Here is a 24544-nt window from a genome sequence, read left to right on the forward strand (position 1 = left end):
ACGGTTTGCATAGAGGTATACTACATCAATCAGTACGGTTTGCATAGAGATATACTACCTCGATCAGTACGGTTTGCATAGAGGTATACTACATCAATCAGTACGGTTTGCATAGAGGTATACTACATCAATCAGTACGGTTTGCATAGAGGTATACTACATCAATCAATACAGTTTGTATAGAGATATACTACATCAATCAATAGAGTTTGCATAGAGGTATACTACATCAATCAGTTTGCATAGAGGTATACTACATCAATCAGTTTGCATAGAGGTTTACTACATCAATCAATACAGTTTGCATAGAGGTATACTACATCAATCAGTTTGCATAGAGGTATACTACATCAATCAGTACAGTTTACATAGAGGTATACTATATCAATCAATACAGTTTGCATAGAGGTATACTACATCAATCAGTACAGTTTGCATAGAGGTATACTACATCAATCAGTACAGTTTGCACAGAGGTATACTACATCAATCAGTTTGCATAGAGGTATACTACATCAATCAGTTTGCATAGAGGTATACTACATCAATCAGTTTGCATAGAGGTATACTACATCAATCAGTACGGTTTGCATAGAGGTATACTACATCAATCAATACAGTTTGCATAGAGGTATACTACATCAATCAGTTTGCATAGAGGTATACTACATCAATCAGTACGGTTTGCATAGAGTTATACTACATCAATCAGTTTGTATAGAGATATACTACATCAATCAATACAGTTTGCATAGAGGTATACTACATCAATCAGTTTGCATAGAGGTATACTACATCAATCAGTACAGTTTACATAGAGGTATACTACATCAATCAGTACAGTTTACATAGAGGTATACTACATCAATCAGTACAGTTTGCACAGAGGTATACTACATCAATCAGTTTGCATAGAGGTATACTACATCAATCAGTTTGCATAGAAGTATACTACATCAATCAGTTTGCATAGAGGTATACTACATCAATCAGTTTGCATAGAGGTATACTACATCAATCAGTACAGTTTACATAGAGGTATACTACATCAATCAGTACAGTTTACATAGAGGTATACTACATCAATCAGTACAGTTTGCATAGAGGTATACTACATCAATCAGTACAGTTTGCACAGAGGTATACTACATCAATCAGTTTGCATAGAGGTATACTACATCAATCAGTTTGCATAGAGATATACTACCTCAATCAATACAGTTTGTATAGAGATATACTACATCAATCAATCAGTTTGCATAGAGGTATACTACATCAATCAGTACAGTTTGCACAGAGGTATACTACATCAATCAGTTTGCATAGAGGTATACTACATCAAACAATACAGTTTGTATAGAGATATACTACCTCAATCAATACAGTTTGTATAGAGATATACTACATCAATCAATACAGTTTGCACAGAGGTATACTACATCAATCAGTTTGCATAGAGGTTCCCTACATCAATCAGTTTGCATAGAGATATACTACCTCAATCAATACAGTTTGCATAGAGGTATACTACATCAATCAATCAGTTTGCATAGAGGTATACTACATCAATCAGTACGGTTTGCATAGAGGTATACTACATCAATCAATACAGTTTGTATAGAGATATACTACATCAATCAATACAGTTTGCATAGAGGTATACTACATCAATCAGTTTGCATAGAGATATACTACCTCAATCAATACAGTTTGTATAGAGATATACTACATCAATCAATACAGTTTGCATAGAGGTATACTACATCAATCAGTTTGCATAGAGGTATACTACATCAATCAGTACAGTTTGCACAGAGGTATACTACATCAATCAGTTTGCATAGAGGTATACTACATCAATCAGTTTGCATAGAGATATACTACCTCAATCAATACAGTTTGTATAGAGATATACTACATCAATCAATCAGTTTGCATAGAGGTATACTACATCAATCAGTACAGTTTGCACAGAGGTATACTACATCAATCAGTTTGCATAGAGATATACTACCTCAATCAATACAGTTTGCATAGAGGTATACTACATCAATCAATCAGTTTGCATAGAGGTATACTACATCAATCAGTACAGTTTGCACAGAGGTATACTACATCAATCAGTTTGCATAGAGGTATACTACATCAATCAATACAGTTTGCATAGAGGTATACTACATCAATCAGTTTGCATAGAGGTATACTACATCAATCAGTACAGTTTGCACAGAGGTATACTACATCAATCAGTTTGCATAGAGGTATACTACATCAATCAGTTTGCATAGAGATATACTACCTCAATCAATACAGTTTGTATAGAGATATACTACATCAATCAATCAGTTTGCATAGAGGTATACTACATCAATCAGTACAGTTTGCACAGAGGTATACTACATCAATCAGTTTGCATAGAGATATACTACCTCAATCAATACAGTTTGCATAGAGGTATACTACATCAATCAATCAGTTTGCATAGAGGTATACTACATCAATCAGTACAGTTTGCACAGAGGTATACTACATCAATCAGTTTGCATAGAGGTATACTACGTCAATCAGTTTGCATAGAGGTATACTACATCAATCAATACAGTTTGTATAGAGATATACTACATCAATCAGTACGGTTTGCATAGAGGTATACTACATCAATCAGTTTGCATAGAGGTATACTACATCAATCAGTTTGCATAGAGGTATACTACATCAATCAGTACAGTTTGCACAGAGGTATACTACATCAATCAGTACAGTTTGCACAGAGGTATACTACATCAATCAGTTTGCATAGAGGTATACTACCTTGATCAATACAGTTTGTATAGAGGTATACTTCTTAAACTGATACTGATTTTGAAGAGGTAAATAACTACTGTCAGTATTGTTTTTGGACAGATGTACTATCCTAATCCGTTCTTCTTTTGGACAAGTATGCTACCTAAATCTGTACTGTTTTTGTAGCAATATACACCCTGTTCGATACCGATAGTGTCAGATTATATTACTATACTGTTTTGTAGGGTTATATTACTATACTGATTTGTAGTGTTAAATTACCCCAATTGGTACTGTTTTTAACTCTCTGTCTCCAGTATACCTACAAAACCCAGATTGGGAAGCTAAAGTTTAACCTGACACTAGTTTGGCGAAGAGTGTATGTTATAGACCGAACAACAGGTAAGCAAGAGTCTTAAATAATTATTAAATATATTTACTGTGATCACTTCTTGAAGTTTATATGACAGGAAAAATATAGGTGAGGTAAAAGTCCAGGATATCTTGTGATGGAATGATTTTTTTTTCCAGCTCTGATAAACGAAGCGACACAGAGATGATTATAATAAGTTATGTACAGGCGGTCTTCACGTGTGTGCTATGGTCACATTTTGTCGAAAACGAGTCGACAGATACAGACCAAACTTAGTATGATTACTTAGTGGTCTAAAAGAAGACAAATTCGTATTAAACATTCCAGTATATTAAAATATTAAAAACATTTTATAGTATAGCCCCGATAGCATTATTACAATTGTTATTGTAAATAGTTGAGTTTGAAAAAAATGATGCCACAAAAAAAAATTCTGCAAATCAGAGACTGTAAATGAAATGCTAAGCGTTTTTGTTTGCTTTTTGCAGTAACTCAAATTATACAATAATAAAATATCCAGTTACAATACAGAACATAAAGATATTATTGTTGTTTAAGTTTTCCGCTCTTTTTATGATTACAATGTTCTTCAGGATATTTCGTATTTCTTGATTTAGAATACAGTTTTTCATTGGATAAAAGTTCGAGATTATTCATAAATTAATGCATTAAATGTACCAAGTTCAGAGAGTAAAAATCTTTACAACATCTCTACTGTGCAATAGGCTGCTTTGAACAAGAAGTGACGCAACCACTTTGCCATTTCTGTCAATTTTCTCGACTCTACTTCTACACCACACTTCTCCTGTCTTACAATAATGGAGAATCTCAGCAACTGAAAATTTTCGCAGAGGTATTGCTCATTTTCAACCCAATTTACGCGTATTGTCCGTGTTTTCAAAAGAAACGAAAGGGGGGGAGGGTGAATGATCCTTAAAATAACCTGCAAAATTTTTAAGTTAAGACATTTAAATTGTGCTCTTAGTCTTTCACAGAGGTAGCAAATTAATATTCTGTGCAAGATGATGAACATAATCTTCAAGCATGAGTGATGCAGATTAGATACAGAAAACAAAAGGTTTCTGTGAAGTATACAAACGCTACTCTCCAAATGTTGTCAGTGAGGCTAACTGCTAGTGATATACAGTTTTAGTTTAAAGGTGATATGAGGTTTGCATTAATTTCTGTAAATTGTTGTGCCATTTCTTCTTTCGTGCTTAGTAATTTTGCTGTGCAGCTCTAACCTCGTTAGTTATTCTTGGGTTAACGGCCGAAAACGCCACTAGGAGCAAGGATATCTAATTGATGCAGAGTGGCTACTGAACCTTTCTATAGTTTGGCTTTTTCATATTTAAGACTATTTACTGTCAGTAGTTACTGTAGATTTTTATTGTTCTTTTGGTAGAAGTTATACAAGAATGTAACATTTAGTGCCGTCGTGTAACATCAGATGTTTCTTTACGTTTGCTAAAGTTTCCTAGTATTTTATGTAACCTCTGTTGTTTCGTAACATTTATTAAAATTATATATCACAGCATGAGATATCGCTTCAAGGGTATTTCAAGCAGTGTTGACATATTTGAGACTTGACTTTAATGGACTACTCTTGTCGTTTTCTAGAACAAAAAAAACCTGTCCTTCTCTGAAACAGGAGAGTGGTCCATTGAACCTAAATATCCACTATCGTTAAATATTGTTCAACATTTAGTTTTGAGTAACACATGCGTTTATTAAAACTATTTCTTTATTAACATTAACGAACTGTTTATCGAATATGTTGAATTTATCTTGCTTATACCGTTTATTACTTAGACTTCGACATAAAGTTATTATAGGTTAGAAAGGTGATAAGTCTTACCAGCTATATTAAATGTCTGATTTCGTAGAACTTTTTAAGGTTTGTAACATTTTTGCTCCGTTTAATAGTTTTTGGAGATTTCTATTCATTGGTTGATGAATTAGGTAAACAAAGACCACGTAATCTGTTTTTGTAGTGACTTTGTACAAATGTAACCTACTTACTGAAAATGGAAATCATCTGGACTGCTCTTTGTGTTTGACCCGCGACCTCAGGTACAAATGTGTCTGGTGCCGTGACTCGTGCAAGTTTCGTGACAGTTGCCCAAGTCGTGACGTAATCAAGACGTGCCCTCCTCCACGAATTGATTTGGTAAGTTCAAAGCAACGTTAACTTGCTATCGACTGTTTGGTTTTTTGTGTAATAATTCATTCACTCACCGTGAACGACATATGATACTCTAGGTGTTTGGATAACATGTGACATATTGTCAGTTAATTATCCGTTTTTTATTTGCTTGGAAGGGCGAAGTGAATAAACAAGTTATAACTGGTGTTATAGTGGAACGTAAGCGTTTTGTTTAGTTTTAATATATGTTGTTCGTTACTCACCACACGTAACCAAGCAGCACTGATAAGCTGTGAAATCGCAGATAATCGAAAATAGCGAGTCGAAGGCCTGTAATTAATCTTCATGAAATTCAGATTACGCGGGGGAAGGCAATTTATAAATAGATGAATAATCATATAATATATAAATAACCTCTGAATAGTCCTCTGAATAATGTATACTAAATTGTGGCGGTATATGATATATTATCCAAACATTCATCGTATTTTAGGTTATTAGTAATGTTTAAAGAATTACATATTAAAACCGACCAAAAATGATCGCATGCCACTAAAACGTTAGGCCTAATTTGTTTATTCACTTTCTTCCAAGCAGCGCCGATGAGCTGTGAATTCGTAGAAACTAGTCTACTGCAGCCGAATTAGGTGAGTTAAAAAATAGGTTAGACCTCTACGGCATCTTTTATTTTCTGAAATTCACGTTTTAGTGAGGAAAAGAAGGTCAAACGTATATGTTAATCGTATTATGTAGATTTTTCGGGACAGGCTATAAGAGAATGACATTGCTTGTACTTGTCATACGATATTTAACTCATGTTCCTCTGTGGCCCGGCACGGCCAGGTGGATTAAGGCGTTCCATTTTAAATATAGTTGATTGTACAGTTAATTATTCTCGTGCTCCGCGAGGGCATGTTGTGTGGTTGTTTAATAATAAATTACTAGAGAATGTGAACTATACTAGAAATATTGAATTACTGATTGAAAGAAGCAAATAGGGAAAAACTTATTAAAATGATTTAACCGCTTGGTACGATCAGTTATTTAGTGATATTTATCTTGTTACCCGAAAATATGCAAAACTAGAAGCCCCAAACCGTAAGTATAAGCTTGCACGACTAAAGTCAAAGTTACGTAGGGAGAACAATTGTCGAAAGACGCTCAGTGTGATCCTAAGTATTCCTATTACTTGATTTTTTTTTTTTAATTTTGCGCAAAGCTACTCGAGAGCTATCTGCGCTAGCCATCCCTAATTTAGCAGTGTAAGACTAGAGGGAAGGCAGCTAGTCATCACCACCCACCGCTAACTTGTGGACTACTCTTTTACCAACGAATAGTGGGATTGACCGTATCTTATAACGCCCCCACGATTACGAGTCGAACGCCTTAATACGCTTGGCCATGCCGGACCCTACTTGGAAGAGCAAATAAAAAATAAATAAACTATATACAGCTAGCCAGTATAGAAGGGGCCCTAGTTCTGGCACTTGGTACAGAAGGAGCCCTAGTTCGGGCACGTGTTAAATGGTTTGAATAGGGAGAAAGGAGCACACGGTACTTTTTTCGTACAGAAAATAATAGACAGAATAAAAAATACATTCGGAAATTGTATGATGAAAATAATGTGCCTTGTACAGCTATAACAGATATTTTAAACTGTGTATATTCTTACTACCAGAACTTCTATGAATACAGCGATATTGACAGAGACTTTGTTTACATTCATGTTTAACTTAACTAAAAAGTTGTCTTCCGTCGACCGAGGACTTTGCGAAACTTCCATTATCTCAGAGGAAGTATTAATTTCATTGAAAGAAATGAAGAATGGTAAATCTCTCGGTCTCGATGGCTTCACCATAGAATTTTTCCAGATTTTTATGCCTCTTATTGTGGACGATTATGTTAAGTTGTTAAATCAGATGTACTCGCAAAACCAGCTACTACCAGTTGTGAGAAAAGGGTTAATAATTTTGCTCCCTAAGGGAGGCGACAATACCAGATTACAAAACTGGAGACACGTAACTTTGCTATCTCTGTCGTACAAAATTCTATCCCGTGTTCTGGCCTTGCGTTTGTCACGTGTTATTGCGAATGTCGTTCCTATAGATCAAACATTCCGTGTTCCTGGTAGGGATATCATTACCACTCCACTGACGTTACGTTCTATAATGGAATATTTGGATTCAGAGGGGGAGGGTGGGATTCTAGTCTCTGTTGATTGAATGCAAGCATTTGATAGAGTTTATCATTCATACATGTTTACAGTTCTTTCTCGAATGGGATTCGGTACCAATTATTGCAATTGGATAAGATTATGTTATACCAACATCACTGGTTTTGTTAAATGTAATGGATATCTGACAAAAGAATTTACTATTTCTAGAAGGATAAGACATGGATGCCCTTTATCTGCATTACTGTATGTTCTCTGTGCGGAACCTTTCAGGGAAGTCTTGGTACATAACCCAAAAATTCGAGGTATTTCTCTCAAATACAATAATATCTGTTCGACTTCACTGGGATACATGCATGCTGACAATACTCAGATAACAGTGTCTGACGCTGACTTTCTTATTGCCATACAAGAAACGTGTGACGATTATGAACGGGCATCTGGTAGCAAAGTAAACTGGGAAAAAAGTAAAGGTATGTGGTTGGGCTCATTAGCTGATAACCATTAATTAAAAATGGGTAAATTGACTATTGGAAATGGCCCTTTAAAAATTTTGTGTATTCAGTTCCATACAAATGTGGCAGAAATGCATGATCTGAACTGGGAAGTATTGTGTCAGAGAATAACACGCATATTGATTGCTTGGAGATATCGGAGTCTGTCATTGAAAGGCAAAGTTATGGTTGTGCACTCGTTAGCATCCAGTACTATTTGGTATTATCTGATGGTCTTGCCGATTGTAAAGAGGATTTATCTGAAAGTTAAACACGATATTTTACGGTTTATATGGGATGGTGGAGTACATAAAGTGTGTTGTGAAATTTTGGTATCTTTGAAAGACAAAGGTGGTCTCAATTTAACAGACGTCAAGATGAAAATGGTGGTGTTTAGGTTAAAATGGTTCTTCACATTATAACACATTTCAATCTCTGTTTATCCTCTTTGCCCATCTTTTAGGCAAGTATGGTGATTTAAACCTTGGGCACCATGTGTGGTATTGTGACATGACACAAGATGGATGTTCCTACATTGTATTGTGAAGTATTAGAGTCATGTAAAACGGTCGTCAGATGTCGTCGAATCTTCCCAAATAACACAAATTGTTTTCCGGCAACCACTGTTTCTCAATGTTTTTGTTCCCACTATGGAATTAAGCACATTCTATAATAAAAAAATTTATTAGCGCGGGACTAATTCGCTTAAGGGACTTCACTTACGAATTTGTCCCTCGTTGGTTTCTCTTAAAAACTATTATCGAGTTATGTCAGGATGTATCTGAAAGTGTGATACCAGTTCAAGTCAGACAGTATTACAAAAAGTTATATGATGCTATTCCAGAAGAATGGAAAGACTTGGTTGAAAGAGAGATTCCCCCAATTACAGGAACGACAAAACTTATTTTTGAGATGTGTGATTCAGATGGTGAAAATGTTATTCACTTAAATGACCTTTCTGTTTAAGTTAATATACCAGAAGTCCATCCCCGCTACTGAAGAAATTACTGCATGGAAAGATATTTTAATAGATACTAACTGGAAAACAATACATAAATATACTTATCACCCATTTAGAGGTTTTGTCTTTGTTGATGTGGATTATTTATTTTATCACAATGCTTTAATTATGAAAAATAAAGTAGTTCATATGCAAAAATATGATACTGGTTTATGTACACTTTGTGGTAAAGACATTGAAACAGTGAGACATTTATATTGTCTGTGTCCAGTGGTTCAACCCTTATGAACATTAGTTTTCTGCACTATTTCCTTTATTATCATTCTGAAATTAGTACCAATGAATCAGAAACGGTGAATTCTTGTACAGGGCTTCCTAGAAGGATTAAGAAAAGATGACATCCTACAGTGTATGTTTTGATTACATTAGCTAAATATTGTATTATGACTGTTAGGAAAATTTGTTTAGCCAAAAATATCTATTTAAATGTGTTGTCATTTTATAAGAGTCATGTAAGGAAGAACATAAGTTTTGATTATTCCAGGTATGTTATTCGTAGCGATGTCAATTCTTTTTTTCAATTTTATTGTAAACTTGTTCGTTCTTGTTAACAACGTTACATTATTGTATGTCCTTTGATATGAGCAATTACAGATAGTATTAGGTGCATTCAATTGTATGTAACTGTGTATTTGATTTTTGTACTTGTTTTATATGTAATATATATGATTATGAGGGCTCTTTAACAGGTTTGTAAATAACAAAATTAAAAAAGGCGTTCGACTCGTAATCTGAGGGTCGCAGGTTCGAATCTCCGTAGCACCAAATATGCGTGCCCTTCCCTTTGGTTTTACAATACTAAATTAGGGACGGCTAGCGCAGATAGCCCTCGTGTAGCTTTGCGCGAAATTCAAAACAAACATATTTGTCGTTCACATTACAGTTTTTCTCTAAGGGTTAAAAAAGTATCTCATCCGGCTGTATATATATGTTTAATAAACTTAAATACTTTCTGGTTTCCTAAACCACTGAAGCTGATACATTCTCTGTAATGGAGGTGCTGAAAAAAAAAACTGAACAAAATCGAAACCCCATATATATATAATAAGAATCTCTTCAGGCTAGGGGGCGATACTTCACTATCAGCACACACCCCCTGCCCTAAAATGTAGTTTGTTAAACCTTTTTCGTAGCATTATAGGCTAACCTTCAGAATAAAAATGGTCTGTTATAACCTTAATGTTCCTTCAGAGTTACGTCGGGAAGAAATGAGAGGATTTGCTTTAAGTTTTATTCATCTTAAACTAAAATCTTTAATTGTGTCTTTCATAACAGAAATACACACACACATTGGGTAATTTGCAGAGCCCACCGAGGGGAATCAAACCCTTGATTTTAGCGTTGTTAATCCGTAGAGCTATCGCTGTACCAGCGGGGGACCACACACACATACACACACGAACGCAAATATTTATTTAATTATTTGTTATTTTGAATTAAGCACAAAGCTACACAATGGGCTATCTGTGCTCTGCCAACCATGGGTATCGAAACTCGGTTTTTAGCGTTGTAAGTCCGCAGACATACCGCTAAGCCACTGGGGGGCATTTATTTAATTAAACGATATTTGATTTATGTAATTAGTTTATTTTATTAGAAAATCTTAATTGTATTAATATTCATATTCATCGTTGTTTAGTCCTAAGCAAATTTCTTGTGGTGGTAAGGGCACTCACTCGCCCTTTCTTCCGTGGGGTGGTTATAATGTAATGGCCAATTCCACTATTTGTTGATAAGAGTAGCCCAAGAATTGGTGGTGGGTGATGTTGACTAGCTGTCTTCCTTCTGGTCTATCATGGATAGCTAGCGCTAAAATTCCCCGAATAATTTTGCACAAAATTCAAAACAAACGAAATCCAAATACATTTTCCTGAGGCCAAGCATGGCCTAGTGATTAGGGAGCTATTGTATATTTACAGGTCCGAGACTCTCGTTGCGTTGGTGCAAAATCGTAACCCACACTTTGGAGCTGTGGGTGTGTTATAAGAGAGACACACGGACAGATTATTGCGGCCAAAGAGTTGGCGGCGGATGATATTGACCAGTTAGTTACCTTTGCTTATAGTGCCATTTGAAAATTTGAAGTGGCTAGTACAAACAGTTCTTTTGTAGCTTTTTCGCGAATATCAAAGAAACTGAAAATAAATTTTATTCCGTGAGAATTCTTCGTGATGACGAATAAAAAATAATAAACTATTTAATCACAGGTGTCGCTAGTGGACATACTTTTTTTCTTTTTTCACGACATTTTCCTGAAGTACGAGAACAAAGAAATAGTAGAAGATAAAATTAAACAAGTTAGGCATGAAAACGTGACTTTTGAGTTCGTCTGGTTATACTTCCACGTAATTTGGGTGATATATTATTTACCTGGTCCTAATTTAAGTGATATCTAGGTTTCTTTAATCTCTGCACTTCTTATTTCTAAAGAAGACAGTCAATTACATAGAAATGCTAAAGTTTCTGGTTTTATTTTCTAAAATTCAATTTATTTTAAATTCTTGATGATTATTTATCTACTTTTTCATCGTGATTATTTAACACTTTTGTCCATTTAAAAATAATGAAAAAAATGCAAACAAATCATGTAAACCTAATATCCCGCAGTCTAAATATTGGTCACTAGTACCTGTAGCCTGCTTAGAGGTTAAATAAATTTGTTAGTTCTCTGCCCCTCTGGACCCAGCATGGCCAGGTGGTTAAGGCATTTGACTTGTAATCCGAGGGTCGCGGGTTCGAACCTCAGTCACATCAAACATGCTCGCCCTTTCAGCCGTGGGGGCGTTATAATGTAACGGCCAATCCCACTATTCGTTGGTAAAAAAAGCAGCCCAAGAATTGACGGTGGTTAGTGATGACTAGTTACCTTCCCTCTAGTCTTACACTGCTAAATTAGGGACGGCTAGCGCAGATAGCCCTCGTGTAGCTTTGCGCGAAATTCAAAACAAACCAAACTATAGCTTTTCGTTTACCAAGTAAAGAAAAAAAAAACTTTCAAAAAGGAAGAACATGTAAAGATGGGTGATATCAGTCCTTCAAAAATAATGTAGAAAGGTAGTAGGGATGGCATTTGTATCATCCTAACATAATAGTGCGGGTAAGAATAAACATATAGCAACATATATATCATTCTATTTCTGTCTAGTAACGTTCTATTATAAGTAATTCAGCTTTTTGTTTTTCTATGAGGTTTACAGATGTTCTCAGAACTTTGTTGTAAAAGAAAACACTGTGTAGTAAATTTGTTTTGAATTTCACGCAAAGCTACTCGAGGGCTATCTGCTCTAGCCGTCCCTAATTTAGCAGTGTAAGACTAGAGGGAAGGCAGCTAGTCATCACCACCCACTGCTAACTTCTGGGTTACTCTTTTACCAACGAATAGTGGGATTGACCGTATCTTATAACGCCCCCACGATTACGAGTCGAACGCCTTAATACGCTTGGCCATGCCGGACCCTACTTGGAAGAGCAAATAAAAAATAAATAAACTATATACAGCTAGCCAGTATAGAAGGGGCCCTAGTTCTGGCACTTGGTACAGAAGGAGCCCTAGTTCGGGCACGTGTTAAATGGTTTGAATAGGGAGAAAGGAGCACACGGTACTTTTTTCGTACAGAAAATAATAGACAGAATAAAAAATACATTCGGAAATTGTATGATGAAAATAATGTGCCTTGTACAGCTATAACAGATATTTTAAACTGTGTATATTCTTACTACCAGAACTTCTATGAATACAGCGATATTGACAGAGACTTTGTTTACATTCATGTTTAACTTAACTAAAAAGTTGTCTTCCGTCGACCGAGGACTTTGCGAAACTTCCATTATCTCAGAGGAAGTATTAATTTCATTGAAAGGAATGAAGAATGGTAAATCTCTCGGTCTCGATGGCTTCACCACAGAATTTTTCCAGATTTTTATGCCTCTTATTGTGGACGATTATGTTAAGTTGTTAAATCAGATGTACTCGCAAAACCAGCTACTACCAGTTGTGAGAAAAGGGTTAATAATTTTGCTCCCTAAGGGAGGCGACAATACCAGATTACAAAACTGGAGACACGTAACTTTGCTATCTCTGTCGTACAAAATTCTATCCCGTGTTCTGGCCTTGCGTTTGTCACGTGTTATTGCGAATGTCGTTCCTATAGATCAAACATTCCGTGTTCCTGGTAGGGATATCATTACCACTCCACTGACGTTACGTTCTATAATGGAATATTTGGATTCAGAGGGGGAGGGTGGGATTCTAGTCTCTGTTGATTGAATGCAAGCATTTGATAGAGTTTATCATTCATACATGTTTACAGTTCTTTCTCGAATGGGATTCGGTACCAATTATTGCAATTGGATAAGATTATGTTATACCAACATCACTGGTTTTGTTAAATGTAATGGATATCTGACAAAATAATTTACTATTTCTAGAGGGATAAGACATGGATGCCCTTTATCTGCATTACTGTATGTTCTCTGTGCGGAACCTTTCAGGGAAGTCTTGGTACATAACCCAAAAATTCGAGGTATTTTTCTCAAATACAATAATATCTGTTCGACTTCACTGGGATACATGCATGCTGACAATACTCAGATAACAGTGTCTGACGCTGACTCTCTTATTGCCATACAAGAAACGTGTGACGATTATGAACGGGCATCTGGTAGCAAAGTAAACTGGGAAAAAAAGTAAAGGTATGTGGTTGGGCTCATTAGCTGATAACCATTAATTAAAAATGGGTAAATTGACTATTGGAAATGGCCCTTTAAAAATTTTGTGTATTCAGTTCCATACAAATGTGGCAGAAATGCATGATCTGAACTGGGAAGTATTGTGTCAGAGAATAACACGCATATTGATTGCTTGGAGATATCGGAGTCTGTCATTGAAAGGCAAAGTTATGGTTGTGCACTCGTTAGCATCCAGTACTATTTGGTATTATCTGATGGTCTTGCCGATTGTAAAGAGGATTTATCTGACAGTTAAACATGATATTTTACGGTTTATATGGGATGGTGGAGTACATAAAGTGTGTTGTGAAATGTTGGTATCTTCGAAAGACAAAGGTGGTCTTGACAGACGTCAAGATGAAAATGGTGGTGTTTAGGTTCTTCACATTATAACACATTTCAATCTCTGTTTATCCTCTTTGCCCATCTTTTAGGCAAGTATGGTGATTTAAACCTTGGTCACCATGTGACATGACACAAGATGGATGTTCCTACATTGTATTGTGAAGTATTAGAGTCATGTAAAACGGTCGTCAGGTGTCGTCGAATCTTCCCAAATAACACAAATTGTTTTCCGGCAACCACTGTTTCTCAATGTTTTTGTTCCCACTATAGAATTAAGCACATTCTATAATACAAAAATTTATTAGCGCGGGACTAATTCGCTTAAGGGACTTCACTTACGAATTTGTCCCTCGTTGGCTTCCCTTAAAAACTATTATCGAGTTATGTCAGGATGTATCTGAAAGTGTGATACCAGTTCAAGTCAGACAGTATTACAAAAAGTTATATGATGCTATTCCAGAAGACTGGAAAGACTTGGTTGAAAGAGAGATTCCCCCAATTACAGGAACGACAAAACTTATTTTTGAGATGTGTGATTCAGATGGTGAAAATGTTATTCACTTAAATGACCTTTCTGTTTAAGTTAATATACCAGAAGTCCATCCCCGCTACTGAAGAAATTACTGCATGGAAAGATATTTTAATATATACTAACTGGAAAACAATACATAAATATACTTATCACTCATTTAGAGGTTTTGTCTTTGTTGATGTGGATTATTTATTTTATCACAATGCTTTAATGACGAAAAATAAAGTAGTTCATATGCAAAAACATGATACTGGTTTATGTACACTTTGTGGTAAAGACATTGAAACAGTGAGACATTTATATTGTCTGTGTCCAGTGGTTCAACCCTTATGAACATTAGTTTTCTGCACTATTTCCTTTATTATCATTCTGAAATTAGTACCAATGAATCAGAAACGGCGAATTCTTGTACAGGGCTTCCTAGAAGGATTAAGAAAAGATGACATCCTACAGTGTATGTTTTGATTACATAAGCTAAATATTGTATTATGACTGTTAGGAAAATTTGTTTAGCCAAAAATATCTATTTAAATTTGTTGTCATTTTTTAAGAGTCATGTAAGGAAGAACATAAGTTTTGATTATTCCAGGTATGTTATTCGTAACGATGTCAATTCTTTTTTTCAATTTTATTGTAAACTTGTTCGTTCTTGTTAACAACGTTACATTATTGTATGTCCTTTGATATGAGCAATTACAGATAGTATTAGGTGCATTCAATTGTATGTAACTGTGTATTTGATTTTTGTACTTGTTTTATATGTAATATATATGATTATGAGGGGTCTTTAACAGGTTTGTAAATAACAAAAATAAAAAAGGCGTTCGACTCGTAATCTGAGGGTCGCAGGTTCGAATCTCCGTAGCACCAAATATGCGTGTCCTTCCCTTTGGTTTTACGTTACTAAGTTAGGGACGGCTAGCGCAGATAGCCCTCGTGTAGCTTTGCGCGAAATTCAAACAAACATATTTCTCGTTTACATTACAGTTTTTCTCTAAGGGTTAAAAAAGTATCTCATCCGGCTGTATATATATGTTTAATAAACTTAAATACTTTCTGGTTTCCTAAACCACTGAAGCTGATACATTCTCTGTAATGGAGGTGCTGAAAAAAAAACAAAACACTGAACAAAATCGAAACCCCATATATATATAATAAGAATATCTTCAGGCTAGGGGGCGATACTTCACTATCAGCACACACACCCTGCCCTAAAATGTGGTTTGTTAAACCTTTTTCGTAGCATTATAGGCTAACCTTCAGAATAAAAATGGTCTGTTATAACCTTATTGTTCCTTCAAAGTTACGTCTGGAAGAAATGAGAGGATTCGCTTTAAGTTTTATTCATCTTAAACTAAAATCTTTAATTGTGTCTTTCATAACAGAAATACACACACACATTGGGCTATTTGCAGAGCCCACCGAGGGGAATCAAACCCTTGATTTTAGCGTTGTTAATCCGTAGAGTTATCGCTGTACCAGCGGGGGACCATACACACATACACACACGAACGCAAATATTTATTTAATTATTTGTTATTTTGAATTAAGCACAAAGCTACACAATGGGCTATCTGTGCTCTGCCAACCATGGGTATCGAAACTCGGTTTTTAGCGTTGTAAGTCCGCAGACATACCGCTGAGCCACTGGGGGGCATTTATTTAATTAAACGATATTTGATTTATGTAATTAATTTATTTTATTAGAAAATCTTAATTGTATTAATATTCATATTCATCGTTGTTTAGTCCTAAGCAAATTTCTTGTGGTGGTAAGGGCACTCACTCGCCCTTTCTTCCGTGGGGTGGTTATAATGTAATGGCCAATTCCACTATTTGTTGATAAGAGTAGCCCAAGAATTGGTGGTGGGTGATGTTGACTAGCTGTCTTCCTTCTGGTCTATCACTTTTAAATTAGGGATAGCTAGCGCTAAAATGCCCCGAATAATTTTGCACAAAATTCAAAACAAACGAAATCCAAATACATTTTCCTGAGGCCAAGCATGGCCTAGTGATTAGGGAGCTATTGTATATTTACAGGTCCGACACTCTCGTTGCGTTGGTGCAAAATCGTAACCTACACTTTGGAGCTGTGGGTGTGTTATAAGAGAGACACACGGACAGATTATTGTGGCCAAAGAGTTGGCGGCGGATGATATTGACCAGTTAGTTACCTTTGCTTATAGTGTCATTTGAAAATTTGAAGTGGCTAGTACAAACAGTTCTTTTGTAGCTTTTTCGCGAATATCAAAGAAACTGAAAATAAATTTTATTCTGTGAGAATTCTTTGTGATGACGAATAAAAAATAATAAACTATTTAATCACAGGTGTCGCTAGTGGATATACTTTTTTTCTTTTTCTCTTTTCACGACATTTTCCTGAAGTAGTAGAACAAAGAAATAGTAGAAGATAAAATTAAACAAGTTAGGCATGAAAACGTGACTTTTGAGTTCGTCTGATTATACTTCCACGTAATTTGGGTGATATATTATTTACCTAGTCCTAATGTAAGTGATATCTAGGTTTCTTTAATCTCTGCACTTCTTATTTCTAAAGAAGACAGTCAATTACATAGAAATGCTAAAGTTTCTGGTTTTATTTTCTAAAATTCAATTTATTTTAAATTCTTGATGATTATTTATCTACTTTTTCATCGTGATTATTTAACACTTTTGTCCATTTAAAAATAATGAAAAAAATGCAAACAAATTATGTAAACCTAATATCCCGCAGTCTAAATATTGGTCACTAGTACCTGTAGCCTGCTTAGAGGTTAAATAAATTTGTTAGTTCTCTGCCCCTCTGGACCCAGCATGGCCAGGTGGTTAAGGCATTTGACTTGTATTCCGAGGGTCGCGGGTTCGAACCTCAGTCACATCAAACATGCTCGCCCTTTCAGCCGTGGGGGCGTTATAATGTAACGGCCAATCCCACTATTCGTTGGTAAAAAAAGCAGCCCAAGAATTGACGGTGGTTAGTGATGACTAGTTACCTTCCCTCTAGTCTTACACTGCTAAATTAGGGACGGCTAGCGCAGATAGCCCTCGTGTAGCTTTGCGCGAAATTCAAAACAAACCAAATTATAGCTTTTCGTTTACCAAGTAAAGAAAAAAAAAACTTTCAAAAAGGAAGAACATGTAAAGATGGGTGATATCAGTCCTTCAAAAATAATGTAGAAAGGTAGTAGGGATGGCATTTGTATCATCCTAACATAGTAGTGCGGGTAAGAATAAACATATAGCAACATATATATCATTCTATTTCTGTCTAGTAACGTTCTATTATAAGTAATTCAGCTTTTTGTTTTTCTATGAGGTTTACAGATGTTCTCAAAACTTTGTTGTAAAAGAAAACACTGTGTAGTAAATTTGTTTTGAATTTCACGCAAAGCTACTCGAGGGCTATCTGTGCTAGCCGTCCCTAATTTAGCAGTGTATGACTAGAGGGAAGGCAGCTAGTCATCACCACCCACTGCTAACTTCTGGGTTACTCTTTTACCAACGAATAGTGGGATTGATAGTCACATTATAACGCCCCCACGGCTGAAAGGGCGAGCATGTTTGGTGTGACGGGGATTCGAACCCGCGACCCTCAGATTACGAGTCGTATGCTTTAACTACCTGGTCATGCCGGGTCCGCTGTGTAATATGGTAATGTTATACATGAACTATTTAAAGTACCATTTCAATGAGCAATACAAGCCATTCCTACCTAGACAGTGCTGCCCTCTACTTCATAACAAAGTACAAATGTTCCCTTTTTAAACAACACACACATTTATATATCTTTAAATAACAGATATATATATTTAATTTTAAATTGTGTATTTTAAAGTACCTTTTGTTTATGCTGTAGAAAGGTTTGTAAGCTGAGTAACTTCCTACCTTGTCTGCTTGTCCTTCTACAGTTTGGGCCACACTTGGTTTGTACGTTGCACTCAAATAACTCATGTTTCGCACTTTCGAATGTGTGATAAGAGTGATTGTCAGATCACTCTTTTACATTATAACTAGCTTCAAAGTTGAGATTGTTTCCTGTTGAGTATTTGCCTTCTTTCTAGTCTATTAGTTGAAAACTAGGAATGGCTAGCACAGGTAGCCATTATATAAGTTTGCGCGAATACCAGAAGCCTTCTCATCTTGCTTTCTTTTGTTACAGATTGATAGTTTCCAAACTTTAAAAAAGTTACTATCGTATCTATTTATATTAGAGATGATACTAATATATAAATTATTTTGTAATTCAAATTGTTTAAAGAATGAGCTTATGTGGTCGTTATGGGCATGGCATGGCATGGCACAGTAATTGGCATGTTCACACTGTGAATCGTAGAGTTCATTGTCCGCTTTGTAAGAGTGACGGTCAAACATTTGTACTCTGCTAGACAAAATGCAGCCCAACAGTTTACGGTAGGCGTTGTTGATCTGCTGCTTTATCACCAGTCTGTCGGTTCAAAATTACTGATAATTATGGGTAGATGGCGTCTGTGTAGCTTTTCTTAAACCGCATTATATAGGTTTGTTTGAAGATAAAGTCCTACAAGAAGAAGAAAAAAAGACTTTACACATGAAAATTTGATAATATAAATATTATTTAGCAGTGAGTTTACTGAATTAATAGCATCTTTAATTATTTCAACTTTGTTTTGGGGGAAAAGATAGGAAAATAACTAACCAAACTTTACTTTCCGTTAAAATGTACCCAACAAACGTTTGAATGTAATTAAGATATTTAAACATCTGTAAAATGTGAATTGTAAGCATTTTCCTTTTTCTCTTTTTTTAAGACATACTAAATAAAAAATTTCCCAACAGATACACCCTGTCACAGGCCCTCTACAAGGTGGCACCCTGGTGACAATAAAAGGTAGTAACTTAGGAACGATAAAAGAAGACATCCAAGATAAAATTACAATTGGTGGAATCCCTTGCCAAGTGGTGGAATACAATGTTTCTGTTAGGTGAGAACAAAATTATAGTCAATTTAGGGTGATTATAAGCGCCACCAACCAGGGTAATTAGGAAGAAGAGCTAACGTATGACACTAAGATAAATTTTCAGACACAATCTATCATAATTACTTTTATGTATATTGCGAACCCTGGTGTCTCTCAGAGCGTTCTTCTGTCTCCCGTTTGAAAAGCGACGCGCTAAGACTAAGTCTAACATTCACTTTTAAAATGATAAGACAACAGAAATGAATAATGTTGATGCCTAATTTTATTTCACAAGCAGTATATTCAACACTAAATTGTTATAAATTAACTACACAACCATTCACATTTCGAAATGTAACGTAACTTACATAATAATGTATATTCACCTATGTTATCGGTGAGCGGCTCTTAGCATAACTGAAATGTTCAACAGTTGCTTTTCACAATGGGCAGCACAAGTAGCTCGGAACTCTGAGTGAAACCAAGAACGTAACACAATTAACCCTTTTAAAGTATATAAAATAATTTACATTATAGATTACGGCAACAATCTGATATATACGATCTTACTGTAAAAAATTATTTTCATTTTCATTTGAGAAAGACACGCTTAATGTGTAGTTGTAATGCTTGTCTCTGTTGTTCGAAATACAATGTTTTCGTTTTTTCTTTTCCTTTTAAGTCAAGACTTTTTACACTAGCAGATGATGTTTCAACAAAGTATTTTTGACTTTTTTTAGAGTGGTCTGTCGTACAGGTGAAAGTCCTACTGTCAAGAGGGTTGAAGTCGTTGTTGGTAACAACGCGGGAAGAACCACGGCCACGGAGAAGTTCTCTTACCAAGTAAGAACTGGAGATGCGTAACCTAAACTTTTGTGTTTTCAATATTATAGTGCTAAGCCTAACATTATTGACACTATTTCTTTGCTCGCAGCTTGTATCCAAGAGCTTAAAGTATTTTATTGTTAGGAGTTTACAGTTTTTTCGGATATTTACTTGTTTGGTGTTTAATGTGTTTTCATTACAGTGCACGTTTTCTATTATAAAGAACATAACTTGTGTTTAGTAATATACAGTGTGTTACGTTGTGTGATTAGTAGCATATAGTGTCTTACATTATATGTTTAATAGTGTACAATGTGTTACATTGCGTTATTAGTAGCGTACAATTGTGTTTAGTAGTGCACAGTTTGCTTGTTGAAGCATGTTCACATTTTGACTTCATATTTTCATGCGAGTGTTCGAATGTAGTTTGACATTCTCGTAAATACGATGTGCGAAGGGTCATTGTTGTGTCCTTAATTGGCTATTTCATAGAAGCTTGTACCAGCTTGTTCATGTGTCTGTTTCTACAAGTTTATATAGCAACATTTGTACAGGTGTGTTAGGGTTACCTTCTTTGTATATGTTAAAAATGTGGAACGATCGTTGAAGTTAATAATCTAAGGAAATCACTTATAACCCAGTCTGACTAGAATTTGTGGTATTACATTACTTTTTATCAACTACTTGCATTATGTGAACGTTTTAGGAACATTCTCTGAGTGCCAGCAGCTAGTGAGAGGACCCTAAGATGAAATACAGACTGGACAGTTGAGTAACAGACGTATTCAACCTTTGTTTTATGACAACATATGCTTATGTTTATGCTTTCTGTCCTGTTCTTGTTGATTATTTATCCCTACTGAACGTGTCCAGAACATGCACTTTGTGAATAATTGATTTCTTTTCTGGTAAATGTCAATAAACCTGAATAATATTACGTGAGGAAAAATGTACACTCCATAACGTTTTTTTAAACATGAAGAAGATATCTATAGTTTGTTAAGTATTTCTTTATTAATGTTAAAAATGTAGAGTTTTCTATATCGTGGGTTCGATAGCGTAGGAAAAAGTATAGTGTGCTAAATAGCGTGTTTGGCAGCATAAATAAAACTGTACATTATGGTACATCACATGTTTGGCAGCATAGATAAAAGTGTACGGTATAGTACATCACATGTTTGGTAGCATAAATAAAAGTGTACGGTGTGGTACATCACATGTTTGGTAGCATAAATAAAAGTGTACGGTGTGGTACATCACATGTTTGGCAGCATAAATAAAAGTGTACGGTGTGGTACATCACATGTTTGGTAGCATAAATAAAAGTGTGCAACGGTATGGTACATCCACATGTTTGGCAGCATAAATAAAAGCAGATAATGCGGTGTGGTACATCACATGTTTGGTAGCATAAATAAAAGTGTAACGGTGTGGTACATCCACATGTTTGGCAGCATAAATAAAAGTGTAACGATATGGTACATCATCACAGGTTTGGCAGCATAAATAAAGAGATTAACGGTATGGTGCATCCACATGTTTGGTAGCATAAATAAAGTGTAACTGGTATGGTTGCATCATATGTTTGGCAGCATAAATAAAAGTGCAACGGTGTGGTACATCACATGTTTGGTAGCATAAATAAAAGTGTACGGTGTGGTACATCACATGTTTGGTAGCATAAATAAAAGTGTACGGTGTGGTACATCACATGTTTGGCAGCATAAATAAAAGTGTACAGTATGGTGCATCACATGTTTGGTAGCATAAATAAAAGTGTACGATATGGTGCATCACATGTTTGGTAGCATAAATAAAAGTGTACAGTATGGTGCATCACATGTTTGGTGTTGTAAAAAGAATTTTACTTTGTTTTGTCACATAATTAGTAGTGTATGAAAGAGTGTGCATCACATAACATCTCGTGCTCTCTTATAAATTGTTATGAAAAGCGGTCATTCTGATACATCATGTTTGTGTTTAACTCAATGACTTTTAAAACTGTAGTCAAAATTGTTTATTAATCTAAGTAAATTTAATATGTTTGGTATGTACAGGTTCCAATGACTAGAATAAATAATAACCAGAATAAATATGTTATGAATCTTGTAATATTTTAACAAGACAAGGGCAAACAAGAACCAGGATAAATGTATCTGTTGTGAATTTTGTAATATTTTAATACGAGAATGAATAGGAACAAGGGTAAATGTGTCTGTTGTGAATTTTGTAATATTTTTATACGGGAATGAATAGGAACAAGGGCAAATGTGTATTCTGTAACTTGTTCAATAACATATGAAAATCTTTCTTTTACAGAATGTAATTTTAACAAATGTTTATCCAAACAAGGGGCCTCAGTCTGGGGGTACACACCTCTTTCTAAGTGGTTCGAGCCTAAACATTGGAAGTAACATACAAGTTTTCTTGGATAAATTGCCTTGTATCATTTACAGGTGAGGTTATCTGTATACAGTTGTTTTATTAAGATAGTTGGAGTGCATGTTTAGATGTCATATAATACATTTCAAGCTCCCCATAGTTAGTTATAATACTTTTCCAATAATAATTCGTAGTAATTGTTCAGGTAATTTTATCTGTACATATGTAAAAACGGCTCATTTGGGTTGAGAAAATATTTTACACAGAGGAGTGAACAACGTTTTGACCTTCTTCGGTCATCGTCAGAAGAAGGTCGAAACTTTGTTCACTCCTCTAAGTAAAAAAGTTTCTCAACCCAAATGAGCCATTTTTACATGTATATTTCTCTACAAGTGGGTTTTCTCGACATCACTGATAATTTTATCTGTGTTTCATTTCATGGTTATAATTTGAGAATGGATTGTTAATTAAAGCTATTTGTGGACATGTTAATTTCACCAGTCACATGTCATAATGACTACCGTGTCTAGAGTGCAGGTTGAAAAATTTCTATTTCACACAGTAATGTTTCAAGGTGTGCTTTACACTTTCAGCCATGTGTGTGTTATAAGAATGATAGTCATTCAAGTTATTTGATTCAGGGGTAAACAAAACACATTTACTGGTAAGTACTACTGACCAATTGCTCTTATTATCAGTACTTCAATATTAAAAATTGCCAAAACTGGAGACTCTTGACCTCTCTGCTTAGTCCTTGTGTATGAGGTGCAATTCAGGTTGGATTTGCGAGTTGATACACATGAATTAAAGCAGTAAATATTATCAGAGTTCTCAGGTTCGTTGTCCAATGTAAGGAGGGAATTATTAGCATTGAGCTATTGTAAGAAATGTCAGTTGTGTTTAGAAATATTATGAATCATTCAACATGATATACTATGAAAACTGGATTGTATACTATGAAGATTGCATGTATTTATACTATGTGTAATGTTTTATAGCATACTGTATTTCTGTCTTTGATGTGACCATGTGTTTAAGCCACTGTTGATGAAGTGGAGTCCTTTTCTATACTGTGGTTTAAATATGGATACTGATTTTAGTTTTCCCATTTTTCAGAACACTAGCAAGTAACAGCCAGATCAGCTGTCGTACAACTAGAGCCCCCTATCCATCGTACAATGTTACACAGTTGGTCCTTCAGGTTGACGATGCCAGTCTATTGTTCCCCAACCCTTTCACCTATGTAAATGACCCAACCATCCTTCGGATCTACCCACTAAAGAGCTTTGCTGGGTTAGTTGAGGTGTTATATATTATTAACTACATACGTAAGTTAAAATTATATCGTTGTTATCATTCTAAAAGAGCAATGTTAAATTTCATTAGTTAAAATGGTGCATTGTTAGCCAGAATGGGAAGTTAAACTTGGTAATCATTGACATCTTGTGGATCTACTTTTAAAAATCATTGTTGTTTAGTTGATTCAATGTCATCTTTATTTTCACAATTTTTAAATTTCACTTTTGCTTAACAATATTATTTGTTTAGAAAGTCACCAGTTCTACATTTTAGTCTGTTAGTGCATTTTTAAATTTATAAATCATTGCTCTAGGCTAATCTGTTGCTAGGTGCTGGTACATGGGAGGTGCTTCTGCTCTAAATATCCATTTGGCATCTTGAAAAATCAGAACAGAAAACCATGATTGATATCATACTGAAATTCCAAAATTTCCAACACTTATGGGCTCAAGCCTAAATTTTATTTAAGCACATATTGACACCCCTGCTTCTTGTAAAGGTTTTT

General features: G+C 35.2%; 1 protein-coding gene across 1 annotated transcript in view; it reads left to right on the top strand.

The window, feature by feature from the left end:
* Positions 1 to 24544, top strand: part of LOC143251165 (plexin-B-like) — an 86525-nt gene that overhangs the window by 32032 nt on the left and 29949 nt on the right. Inside the window, exons 13-18 of the mRNA XM_076502563.1 lie at positions 3102 to 3186; positions 5152 to 5327; positions 19412 to 19557; positions 20274 to 20376; positions 22678 to 22814; positions 23857 to 24033. Coding sequence (XP_076358678.1) covers positions 3102 to 3186; positions 5152 to 5327; positions 19412 to 19557; positions 20274 to 20376; positions 22678 to 22814; positions 23857 to 24033 — 824 coding nt within the window. The remainder of the gene's footprint in view (positions 1 to 3101; positions 3187 to 5151; positions 5328 to 19411; positions 19558 to 20273; positions 20377 to 22677; positions 22815 to 23856; positions 24034 to 24544) is intronic.

Source organism: Tachypleus tridentatus, chromosome 5 (genome assembly GCF_004210375.1).
Source record: "Tachypleus tridentatus isolate NWPU-2018 chromosome 5, ASM421037v1, whole genome shotgun sequence".
Lineage (NCBI taxonomy): Eukaryota > Metazoa > Arthropoda > Merostomata > Xiphosura > Limulidae > Tachypleus > Tachypleus tridentatus.